At 37.6% G+C, this 13,464-nt stretch overlaps 1 protein-coding gene across 2 annotated transcripts in view; it reads right to left on the minus strand.

Annotated features, from left to right (window-relative positions):
• Positions 1–997: 997 nt before the first annotated feature.
• LOC149300934 (S-adenosyl-L-methionine-dependent tRNA 4-demethylwyosine synthase TYW1) overlaps positions 998–13,464 on the minus strand; it is a 71,113-nt gene continuing 58,646 nt past the window's right edge. For both annotated transcript variants that reach the window (XM_089484628.1, XM_089484627.1), the window contains 3 exons: positions 7,480–7,590; positions 3,933–4,100; positions 998–1,219 (listed from right to left, as the gene is read on the minus strand). In XM_089484628.1, the coding sequence (XP_089340754.1) occupies positions 998–1,219; positions 3,933–4,100; positions 7,480–7,590 (501 nt within the window). The remainder of the gene's footprint in view (positions 1,220–3,932; positions 4,101–7,479; positions 7,591–13,464) is intronic.

The raw sequence follows: 13,464 nt of genomic DNA on the forward strand, positions 1-13,464 counted from the left end.
TTTCCCAACGATAATGTATTTGAACTTTAATTGTCCCAATGATCACATTAAAGAAATAATTCACACCATGACATGGTTTCCTCCAGCAACTTTATTATATTATAAAAAGATAATGATTCACACACACATGGCGTTCAAGAAACAGAAAGGGAGACTTGGTTAAAACATATTTTCGCCCAAAACTGTTTACAGAAAAATAATTGCCTGTGTTTAAAGGAAGCATTTAAAAATTGACTTCTGAAAGTTACATCTACATAGCTGAACCAGTGGCCTCTCCACTCAACAGTAAGAAGCCATTTGGAGGCAAAACATAGTGATAGGTGCAATTTGTGACAAGGTATTTGGTCATACAACTTTTTAATAAGGGGATTTATGTTTATACATCATAGAAAGTTTTGAGCAACAAGACAGTTTTCATATACCCAACTCCAAAATAGCTAATCTTACATTTCCTTAAAACATTTCCCCATAACCACATTGTAATGCAAATCTATTAAGCAATAATATAAAGTATATTATGACATTTGAGATTAGCTTTTTTAGGATAGTTTGGTTTCTCTTGCAATGACACAAACTTGTACTGTCAAATAAATGTTTCCAAATGTTTTCAGGAGAAAACTACCATTTAAATTATACAAAAAGTATATACTCAAGATGGAACCATTTCATTGTATTCCTACATTTGGGAATGAGATCAGTTTCTATTGATGTGAAACTTACACTAAAAAGAGCACTGTAATAATAAACACATATTCCGAACAACCTTAAAACCCCAAAACGCAGAGCTAGTGTGGGTTTGTAAATGTGTCAGGAAAGCCCAAAGGTTGGCACCTAAAGGCACCTAAATATGCACTTATCTGCTAACTTTTGCTTCTTGCTTTTCAATTTATTGCAATCTCACCCAAAACATATTGACGCCTTTTGGAATTTGACATAAAACCGTACATTCCCATGATATGTTTGCTGCAAAAAAACCATTTAAATAATACAAAAAATTCTAACAACCAGAGATGTCCTTTGTTTTGTTTTTCCTTTGAAATCTTGTATCCACAGGATCAAATCCTCGCTCCTGGGAACCAAACAGAGCCCACTTGGGAGTTTTTGACACATAGTCCAGAGCGGTGAATTTTTGACTGCCTCCACTCTGCTCATAAGCCTGGACAAGTTCTTGGAACTTCTCATAATCAATCCAAGTCCACCATTCACTGTCAATCTTGAACTGAAAGACAAAGGGTGTAATAAAAAAAAAAAAGCAATGGATAGTTATTTTTTTCCCCATATTATGCCATAAAAATGTTAAACCCTGCATTTCACACATAATATTAAAAGATACATTTTACATGACACAGTGGTACTTGTATATACTGTAATGAGGATTGAACAATAGACTTTGCCTTCCCTCCCTAGAATGCCAAATCTGAAAACTAATAAGGATCAGGGTGCTGATAAAGTCAGCCTTAATACAAGAGATGCTTTGTTGCCAGAGGGATGACAGACAAGAGTGCTTACTCTGCTACAACATAAATAGCAAAGGTCTCTAATATAACACATTGGTACCTGCTTCCAAGTGGGAAGAATGCTTGGCAACATCTTGGCTCCTTCTATTAGAGCCATTGTGAGAAGCATGCCAGAAATAATAGAGCAGAATAATCACCAGGAGAGTTGCTTTGACTTTCACACAGAGAAGGTGAAATTCCTCTACTAGAAACCAGACTGACTGCCCGCATACAGTATGTGTAGCTAAAACCTTATGGAACTATGAAGAATAGACTCTATAGGTAAAACATATCCTCCCACATGGATAATAAGATAAGCATACCCGGGAACTCTCCAACTTTGACCCAGAGTCTTCAGGGGGGAAAACAGCTTCCCTGGGTCACTCTCCATTTTCTCTGGAGAGAGCAGCATTTGGTCATGCCCACCCGCTTCCACTCTCAATGCATTTAAGGTTGTCACAGGCTAGCCTTGTGCGTGGCTAGTCCCCCACCTCATGAAGCCACCCACCAAGAAGAGGGAGAGCTCCTGGTAGCCTACCCTGGTAAGTTCCCTAGTAGCCCCAAAGTTTTTGTTATACAGATGGTGAGCTTGGAAGACTATCTTCTCCTTCTCTCTCGGTAGCTCTCAATGTAATTGTCAATTTAGTATGCTGTCACTTTTACTGGCACTCAATAAATAAATGCAATGTTATTTGAAGGTGATATTGGACAGGAGAAAGATTTCATACATATAAAAACGCAGACACATTCTTTCAGAGCTTTGGCACAAGGGTGTCTCAAACTTTTCTGAAATCATTGCCTTATATATCAGATCTTCGTTCCTTGTGTATGCCATGTATTACCATAATTATTGCTTTGAATTAAACATGTATTAAAATTAGATTTCAGAAAATATGAAAGCATACTTAAAAAGGGAGGGGGGGGGACTAACCAATTATTAAATTCTGTATACGTTCGTAGAGACATTAATTCAAAAATATAAAAAATAGATTATGTGAAGACTCCATTTAATAATAGAGTGCCTGGGAGCTCAACCAGCTCAGCTTCACCGTGTGTATAAAAAATATTGGTTCCATGACTTTGAAATCAATATTGCATCTGCCTGTAATATGGTTATTGGTTTGACGCAGATGGTTTGATTCAATAATTCAAAGATTGAAGTGTGCAGAATTGTTTTCATGTTTTTCTATACGCAATGAGATGTTTGACTCTAATAACAAACAAACGGATTAAAGGTAGTAGTATACTGTGTCTATACATAGAACCACTGTACCACCGCTCACATCAGTGTCATATCACTTAAAGTGAACCGTCACCTAGAATAAGCACAATACATTTTTTATCACACGATATTGCATTTTTTTTATATTGGCTATAAAAGATAAATATATTTCCTGATGCATTCCAACATGCAAATGACCAACGGCGTTCTCACCGACTGCTCCATTAATAGCTTTGTAACGTTCTTTTTTTAATTGCAGGAAACAGAAGGGGGCTTAGATAAAGGGCGGTCCCAAAATGACTTTACATCAAGTAGGCTGGATTCTTTTAAAATATAATAAGGATTGTATATGTATATTTGGATGTTCAAGCATTCAGTTCCTCTGTTTAATAAGCATGCAAATCACAAAAATGGTAAACTTACTTTGTTACATAATTTCTCATTCTAAACGCCTACTCAGCTTTTAGGATTTATTTATTAATTTCAGTCAACTGTAACTATCAATCATTCAACAGCTGCTAGTGACATATTAACTAGTTTGATCTACTGTGTGGAATTAATTGGTTTTCTGATCTTTCTCCATGAAGGTGATAAACAAATCTGAACCAAAAAAAACCCAAAAAATTTAACAACATTTTACAGTAATCACTTCACGTTTTGGTGGGACTCTTTTGGCAGTGTTAATTTAGGAAATGATTAGGATGACAAAATTACCGTAAGTAGGATTTTCCTATATTTAACAGAGCAGAAGCAAAGCATGACAAGATGAACGTTTTTCTTATTGCGTATTAACGTTATTGCCAATATTAAAATATTTTCTCCCCTATTTTAACAGTGCTACGGAATCTGCTGGTAAAATATAGTGCGACAGGTCAGAGGAGGGCTGAAATTTTGAATCCAAGGGACAGAAAACATGTTCACTATCCTGTGCAAAACCAATTTCCATGAAGGGATTGCATAGAAAACGCATAACAGGAGCTTAGTGCAGATCCAGTCATTGAGAAAATGCAACAGGGCTGCGACAGACACCCTGGATGGGGGGGCAGTTAAATTGTCCCGACCCATTTGCCATAGAAGCGAACAAAAAAGTATAGAACCGCACTCTAACCACCTACTCTAATTTCTAGCATTGGTATAGACTCGTTTTGTAGCCACAGACATGCTATCATGCATCAATTGTCATATGTTTACTAAGATTTCAAATTATTACTTACCTTCTTATGAGCAATCAGCATACAGTTTGAGTGTTCGTGCTCGCAAGCAATTTCATAGTCTGGTAAGAGATCAGCTAATTCTTGTACAAAGTGGATGACTTCCTCGTGCCAAGGCACATTTGCCATTGTTAAATTACTGGCAGAACTGTCTCCACAATAGGTTACACCCTGTAAGAGGGGGGAAAAATGTAAATTATTAAACAGGAATTATCAATAAATGACCATTTCAGGAGTACAAAATGAGTAAATATGCTCACAGAGATATAAGAGGAACCCCCAAAACTTGAATATTGATTTAGGGGCGGGGCCTGAATATAAGACTATCATATAAGAAAAAGGTTTTACTAGTAAATATTAATTCACATGTAAAGTATTTTTTTCATATTTAATAAAAGCTATGAGAAAAATGCATTTTTTGTTTTTATTTCCTTTTATTTGCCAACCTGCCTCCCAGTTATGCACATCTGCCCCCAGATATGCCACTCTGCCCCAGATATGCCTTATACCCCCTATATGCCACTCTGCCCCTAGAAATGCCTTATACCCCTCTTTATGCCACTCTGCCCCCCCAGACCTACCAATGCATCCCCATAATTGTCACCCGTGCTCCCTGGTGTCTAGTGGGGGCAACTGGTGGACGTCAGCGCAACCTTCCGCTTCTGCCCGGCACTTCTGCCGGGGTTTCTATGACGGAGCAGCGGAAGGTCATGTCATGCCAGCGCTCAGTCATAGAAACCCCAGTGGAAGTACCAGGCAGAAGTGGAGGTTGTCTGCACACATCACACAGACGTTCACTGGCTGCCAGGGAGGAGGTTCCAGGTCCCCTGCAGCACTGCGGGGGATCTGGATCTTAGTCTTATAGTAAGACCTCTATTTGAGGTCAGATTATAAGAATACCTCGAATATATGCTCTGGAAAAAAAAACTTGTCTTATATTCAAGCAAATACAGTATTTACCAAAAGATTACTTGGCTAGCTGTAAATATACTTACACTGCTCGCTGATGTGTTACAGAACTATGTACATTATAAAAAATATTTTATATCTTAAAAGGACACTCCTGCCATCATATGCACGGAAATGCATACAATAGCTGCAAGCTCCCTTTAAATTTTTGTAGTGCCACCTTTTGTGCAGCATTACCCATATGTTTTTGCCTGCGGTTTTGCATGCAGGAGTTGTGTTTAGCCTTCAATTATTTTTTTATTTTTTTTCCGGGGGGTGGGCGGTGTTATTAAGAATGCATTTTCAACGTGCATTATTCTAAATGGAGTTGTCAGGAACACCTAACAGGGAAAGTAAAATTGGTTCAGACCATTGTTAGAACACATCCAAGATATGCCAATTTCCTCTTTCTCCGCAGCACGTCAGGAAGTCTGGAGTCATGAAAGTAGCAGCTCAAAAACTTATTTTTAAACGTTATATATCTATACACACACACATATACATACATATATATATATATATATATATATATAATACCAATTTGTTTTTCTTCAAATACCTTATTACATTCAATAGTTATAAATACTGAGCAGCCAGAACATTTTATATAAAGATCTGAAGGTGGAGAGAAGATCCCCTGGTGCTCTTACGGCAGTAAATGCTAGCAGGTTAAGCATAAAGTATGCTTGGGATGAATGACTCAGACTTCTGCATTCTAACTGATGACACTGCTTTCTATCTACTGCACACCCTGATCAAATCAAGCAACAGTTTACATATTAAATGAAAATAGCCTCAGCCGAAGCATGCGTCACTTGGATTTACGGCTGAGATTTTGACTCTGAAAATGAAACGGCCCGGTTGCACATTCAGTTTAGCAGAACTTTTTCCCATCATGCTTTCTTTTTGTCTACCCATTTAACCCGATGACATTTGTAACATTGGGCAATTGGGATTCAATTGCCTATTCCAACGTAATTTGTGTGCAAATCACAGATATGCAAGGACATGGCAGCATTATTATTATTGCAGTAGGCCGCAAACATGAAAGGCATAGCTTATGGTAACATCCGTATACAATACAAGACAGTTCGTTGAGAATTAAAGTCAATAAGAACTAAAAACGCAGCTGGGTATGTTAAACGGGTTATACTGTACAGTCTTGTTCATAATTCCTCTTTCCAAATATTCTGTTTGATAAATTAGAGCATCAATGCCTCTGAAGGATTTGACACGGTGGGGGTTAGTTTTCTGTTTAAAGTACAAATATATCCTTAACCCCCTAAATGAGTGGCTTATTTTTTTGCCATTTTTAGAATATCTTTTTTTCAACCATGAGATCTTTTTCATGTTTAGTGTATCCACATAAATAACAGTGTTTTCAAGGACAGCTATGTTTTTGTTTTTTTTTAACATATAGTCTTTCATTTAGTGTGATTATGTCACAGAACAGCAAAACATGAAGAAAAGTGTATTTAGGATTTCTTCCACTGCTAAAAATAAAAATATCCCGCTCCCTTACATACTACGTTGCTTAATTTTGGACTTTGGATTGAAGCAAAGACGGGGTAATTTTTGTTGTAAATCTGTATTTCTTAAAAGTTTGGTCAATCATTTGGTACCCATTGGTTTCTTAGTATAGCATGACATAGGTTAGCAGTACAGATCATCAAAGAAGAGGTCATTTTTAAGTTTTTCTCAAGTGAGAGGGGTAAAAGGTGCTTAGGCACCTGTTTTTATATTTCTTCCATTTTTTGTTTTTAAAATCTCTTAATGAGTATTTAATTTTTAGACTTTTTTTAATGGAGATACAATTCATGGCTTTAAAGAGCTCAGGGTTTGCTCTTGGAACTGGATAGTACCCTTATGTTATGTATTTTATCATTTTATTAACCTAATGTTTTAAAACTATTTTCAATTAAGTATTTTTTGAAGAGGGAGATGTTAGCTCCTGCTGACAGAGGAGACCCCAGGCTGTCAAAAGACACCCTGATTGATCTTGCATGACGGCGAAACATCCCAAAATCAATGTATATCAAGCTAAACAGAATATAAAACAAATTTAGTTCGGTTAATTTGTTCTAAATTGCTATTTTGCAACATTCTACCCCAAAGCATTAGGTCTTCATATACTGCTTTTAAGCATCAGAAATGAAAATATCAAGTATCAAAAAAAACTTGTGAGATTAACTCCCCTCCCATATGTAAAACTTTGTACACCTTTATGCTTCATTTAGGACATCGCACCCAGCCGGAAACCCCCTGGCAGCATAAATAAATGGACGCTGTAGCCATATATAATTAGCGCTGCTTAATCACAACACTTCACATGGAGGGTTTTGGTGGATTAGGGATTCAGGTCCAAGGATGCTTTACCACAGGCTTTATGGTTAAGCGCTCGCAGTAGCGGTGCCCCCATAATCACGTTATTGCAGGGACAGTTATAATCAATGATGTACCAGTATGTCATGAACGTCTTTACATGATGTGCCTGGTCACAAATGAGTTAATAAACAAATTAACATTTTGTCACCCAGAGAAGAATTGTGTCAGATGCCATTAAGTACTTACAACTCTTGGATTACTCGGATTTTTATCTTACCTTGACCTCAATGAAATCTGGCCTCCCTACAGTAACCAGGTCGGCATACGCTCTTAGTTCATCCACATTCCATGCCTTCACTAGGGTCAGCCTATAAACAGTTCTCTGTTCCTAGAAGAAAAACAAAACAAAAAAAACCCAAAAACTTAATTTATGACCACTGGGTTGGAATTCTCCATCACACAAATTCTCATATCAATAATTTAGGAACACAGAACAATTTCAAATAACTTTGATCAATGCTTAAATATTCACCAGTTTAATTTAGGAAGCTTGTGGTTTCATGCTTTAAACATATTGTAGCCACCCTCTGCATGAGGTACAGGGTATTCATGGGGCAAATTCCTGGTGGTTTAGAGTTATTATTTGAAGAGTTATAAGAATGATTTTTTTTGTTTGCTTTAAACTAAACAGGGTTATAACTAGAAACCAACAATCTCAAGAAAACAAAACAAGTAAACATTCAATCTGTATGTCTGTTTTAATGTTATTCTGTACTCTCCCTAGTGCTAAAGAATCTAGACATTTTTTAGCTAATACCAGTAAGGCATTCAATATCAGAAAAGTATACTGGATAATATTATTTCCCACCTCTCTTATTTCAAACTAAGGTATGAACTCCACCCCCGAGTCCATACTAATCCAGGAAACCGATTATGAAACATCCAATTAAAAACCTATACACACTGCACAGTTGGCGCTCATCAATAAACAAGCCTCAATGTATTTGACACTTTCCTTTACATCTTGAAGAGGCATGAAATCATATAATCGGTTATGCCCAGACTTTTACAAGAACACTTTTTCTGAGCACCTTCTGTGCCAACAAACAGGCCAGGGTCTCAACTCAATTCTGGCCATGACCCTGTCACTCTTTCCTGCTCAACAGCTAGAACCGCGCCGAATGGATTACAAAACAACACGAGACGTCCGATGTAACAAAGGGCAAGATAACGGAAACACTTAGTACTGGCACATCTGAACCCCTTCTTGCATCTCTCGATTATCTACACTAATTGTTTTTTTCCCTCGCTTGCAGTTGAGTGACAGCCTTGAACTGTTCATCAACATGCAGACACAGACTCAGAATTAAGACAAGCATTATCAGCTTTAGCGTAACGCTCTGAAACTTGCCCATGTGCACACATCACTACTAACTAAAATGTTACATTATTTCAGAAATTGAATATCTATTATATCAAACTAATCTGACTACAGAAAAAAATATTTCATTAACACTTAACAGATTAATTTCAACTTTGATACCAAAACATCGAATGGACGGAATATTTTTACCACCAAGCCATAACTACATATCAGCTACATATGCAAAATGTTATTGCGGTTAGTTTTTTTCCTATTAAAACTAGGGATGCACATATATAATCGGTGGCCGAAATATATCGTCCGAAAATGGCATTATCGCCAAAATGCCGAAAATTTTTAAAAAAACGGCCGAAAATAATCGTCCGCAGGGGCTGGGCTGCGCGAACAGCACCTCTTGTACCAGCCAGGAGAAGCTGGAACCCAGTGGAGTCACATGACTATGCTTCCTTCCGGGGGGGGGGGGGCGGAGGAAGAAAAGTTGTTCGCACAGAGTGCAAGCAACACAGCAGGGCCCCTGCGGAATCTGTGAGTGAGAGCTCTGCAGTTCAGGTAAAGGGGTGGGGGAGGTTGTATGAGCAAGTATGCGTGATTAAGGGAATAAATGTATATGAATGAGAGTGTGTGTGATAGCATGGGGGGTAATTTTCGTTTCGACCAAGTGAATGCAAAATTTTTGGTTTTGGTCCAGAATTTTCATTTCGGTGCATCCCTAAATAAAACCAGTCATTCCTCTCCTATATCCAATGACCGTTTTGAGATTAACCCTTTTCAAAGCAATGTTTACAGATGTGGCACAGAAATTAAGTCAGAGATATTTAGAGTGACAAACCTTAACTGAACCCTTCTTTAAACGAGCTCATTTGTGTGACCATCAGCCCTGAGGACACTGAACTATCTGTATCTGAAGCCAACACAAAGCAAGTCATGCAATGAAGCACAAAGCACAGCAGATTCATGTGTTGCTGGCTGAATGATGATAACATTTTTAAAAGTAACATAGAAGAAGAAGAAAAAAAAGTATGATTTTTCTTTTTTTAAATGCAAATAACTTCCACTAATGTTTACTGCTTGGTGGAGATCTGAAATTATGAAGCACTCCAGGTTCAACAGCCAAAGGAAAGGGACAGTAAGGATTACTTGATCCTTTGTAGGGCTGAACAACAAAAAGGAGAGATACATAAGCACTAATCCTGATGAAACGGAAAAAAATATATATATATATTATATATATATATATATATATATATATATATATATATATATATATATATATATATATATATTTGGACTCTCTTGTACGACCAAAGGAGAACCAGAAGAATTCCTGGAACAACCACTGTCCTCTAAATGCCCTACCTCGTTAAACAACAGGGGTCATAAAGAAAACCTGAGGAGGAAACTGTAAAGTGCTGTATATTCAATTAAACTCCATCAATTCACTATTTATTATGAATGGCAAACACTGGCTACTAGCCCCTGTGCGGCGAGCGGAGGACCGCTCGGCTTCCCGAACGGCTGGCGTTCGAGAACCGCAGCCGGTTCTCCTCCCGACGGAGACACTCCCGGTGGCGTGCGGAGCCGCCGGGACGGTGACAGTTCCATTTCACTTGGTGAACAGTGTCGAACCTGACTGGCTTTGGCGTTTGTTTGTTTTTTTTAATATAGCCACACAGATTGTATACCTCTGTTCTATAAATACTGATCTAGCTTCTATTAAAGAGTACATTTGGAACGGCATAAAAAAAAAGGATTTAAAAATTTCCAACACAGTTAATGCATTCTGCAATGCTAGAACGGTAGTTATGGGCAGTTCATACGTGACTCACGCATTTTACCACAGGACCCTGTAACACTTCAAACGACTTGATCATAAATAATCACACTATGCTGGGGATGTGGGCAGGAGGCAATCAAATATTTCAGACATGATATACAGAGGCAGCTACTAAAAACGCCTTACTGCAAGCTGCTAGGGACCGCTTTCCCCCAACGTTCATGCCACAGACCCAAGCTCCGTGACATCTGTTGCCGCAAAAGAATTACAAAAAAAAAAAAACAATGCTTGTACTTTTACCATTAAAAAAAAAAGTGGACAGTATGAGAAAATTGTATAAAAACAAAACCACACATTTTAATAAACCTGCATCTAAAATGCACGCACACACACACTACAAAAAAAATAGAACTGATGTCTGAATTATTTAACTGTTCGATAGCTAAAGGTTTTCGTCTTATGCATAAAATACAGTGTTGTATACAGAAATATAGTTAAGTGTTGACAAAAAAAAAGTCCCCTCATTTTGTTTCAGCAAACTTCCTGTATCTCCACAGCTGGTGGTTGCCACTGTTCTTCATTCAAGGTTACCATTGAAAGATACGTGTGAATTGTGTGGGCACTATATACATATATTCTTAATTATGCAGCAAAACCACTCAGTGAAGTGCGTGTATTATTAAGGGTATGTTACACTATCTATACGGAGGCCTACTTACACAGTTCACCCCATCCAGATGGCACCTGACGGACACATATACACCAGGCTTATATAAGCATACGAAATTTCTTTTAGTAAAACAAGCATTTTCGTTGATACCTGGTCGCTTCCTTTTTGCAATTGGTTCTCTTTCCATTTCCACTACACACAATCAGAAGGATCCTTTGTTGTGTATAGGAAAAAAAATACATTGCCTGACCATACAGCGTTGTGTCTTTTAAGCCTGGATCTGTAAAGCTCAAATGAACGTGATATTCATAGGGAGCTATATTTGGTGGCTTTATCATCCCATTATATAAACATACTATGCAATATATATATATATATATATATGTTTGTTTTTCTTCTTCTTATATCCTTTTGAAATTGATTTTTTATATCATAAGTTTATCTCTCTTCAACTAAACTATGCTATTTGCATGTGTACCCTCACTTTTTCCATTCTATTGATCACAAAACAGTATGATAAAAGGAGTCTGGGTATCTGTCTAACAGACAACAAACGTTTTAATCGGATACTAGTCTTAACAAATACAGTGTGTTAGAAATAGATAAACCAACATTAGATGTCATTGGCATTTACAGGAAACCCTCAAATACACATTGTATTGATGGATCTTAGATACAAAACAACCCATAAAACCCAAACAGAACATTAAAGGGTAAAGCATGCCTAGCTATAATGTATCAATAGAGCTACAGATTGCTAGTACACGGGGCCTAAAGCCTAACTCCACTACCAGTGAACACTGGAAACAGGCATTAAGACGAAGAAAGGTGTCATCTAATGGATTTAAACTTATAGCTAATGCTAAAAAAATGATAAAGGCCTTTGGTACTGCATGTAGACTCTTTTTAGCATCTACTGTGGCATACATCTTACACATACTACTTTTTTATAAAAAAAAACAAAAAAAAAAAAACACGGACATAAGAACATCGAATAACTCATGTGTAAGAACATGAGGCGGCAGGTGGGAGGGGCTGTAGGCGGTCAGACTGCTGTGATGTAATACATTAGGAAGGGCTTCGGAGGAACTCTGTTTCTAGGCAACTGGAGTATTTCACTAAACTTTTAAACTCAGTTTTAAGTGACAGGGAACATTGAGAGTAAGACAGGTTTATTGTATTCCACTCTACATGATGCAGAACTTATTTTGGGATATATTTTAAGGGATATCCCCCTTATAGTTAAATATATATAAAAGTTATATGTCAGTCACTATAAGGTAACAGTGCTAGTTTAAACCCACAACCAGCAGCCTAGTCTGGCCTCCATGGTGCACTGCTAACCAATTGGCTGGTTATAAGGGAGATTCCACATCTGGCCCATTTAATGATCCCTTTCATGAGCGACCAGCACAGTAAGATAGTGGTATAAAAACTGTTACATCCCACTGCTCTCTGATGAGAGCGAAAATGAAAAAACAAAATACTTTGGCCTTTGTCTTCCTTCCAAAACATAAAACACACATGCATGGGGGTATTACTAGACTTGGGAGGACTGGCATAATATAAATTAAGGTTGTTTTCTGGCAATTGATACTCATCCAGGAAGGAAATCAATCAAAATTACAAATGGCATTAAAAAAATACTGCATGCTTATAAGAGGTTGGTAGGGAAATGTATGTGTAAAAAATGGTAAAATGACCTTTGTGAAATACCCTGGGTTGGCTGCATATAAGAAAAAAAATACTGCTTTTCGCTTTCCTTTTATGAATATTCGAATCCCAACATGCGGCATTTACATACCCTGGATGATGTTTTTCGATTGATATATTTTGCCGTTTTCTGTTATTTGCCTCCGCTGTGTTAATTTGTCTTTAAAAACAGGTTTTTAACTTGGAGTTAAAAAGAAGCAACTTAAAATATACATAGCTTTAGATCTCTCACATAAAGAGCCATTTGTGCGTACCCTTTACTGTTCTTTTAATCGGTGCTGTGGAAGTGATATACTGCTCCACGCCTGAGCTGGTACCATTTTCATGGCTCCTGCCCAGTATCTGCGCACATATTATGACCGCCCTAGTGAGCCCATCTCCAACTTTTTTAAAGCCCATCGTGAACGCATTTCTGGTTAACAATTTGTAAAGGAATCAAACTTAATAAATCGCTTTATGAAGTGGAACTGCATAAGTTACCTTTATTACTCGAGACATTACAGATGAGCGTATTTAAGACGTTACGTCTCTGACTGTCTGAGGCAAGTCACAACTTAACAGTTAAGGTGCCATCAGAATGATCCAACTTTTAATATCAGTAATGAAAGGGGGCGCTCACAAGACGTTTGTAACCTCGGAAACAAAAAGGTTATTTTTTGAAAGGATGTGGTTCGCTTATGACTTAACCCCTTAAGGACAATGGGCTGTCCCAAAACCCATT

The sequence above is a fragment of the Sceloporus occidentalis genome, unplaced genomic scaffold, assembly GCF_023333645.1.
Source record: "Sceloporus occidentalis isolate IW3139 unplaced genomic scaffold, rSceOcc1.0.p SCAF_22, whole genome shotgun sequence".
Classification (NCBI taxonomy): Eukaryota; Metazoa; Chordata; class Lepidosauria; order Squamata; family Phrynosomatidae; genus Sceloporus; species Sceloporus occidentalis.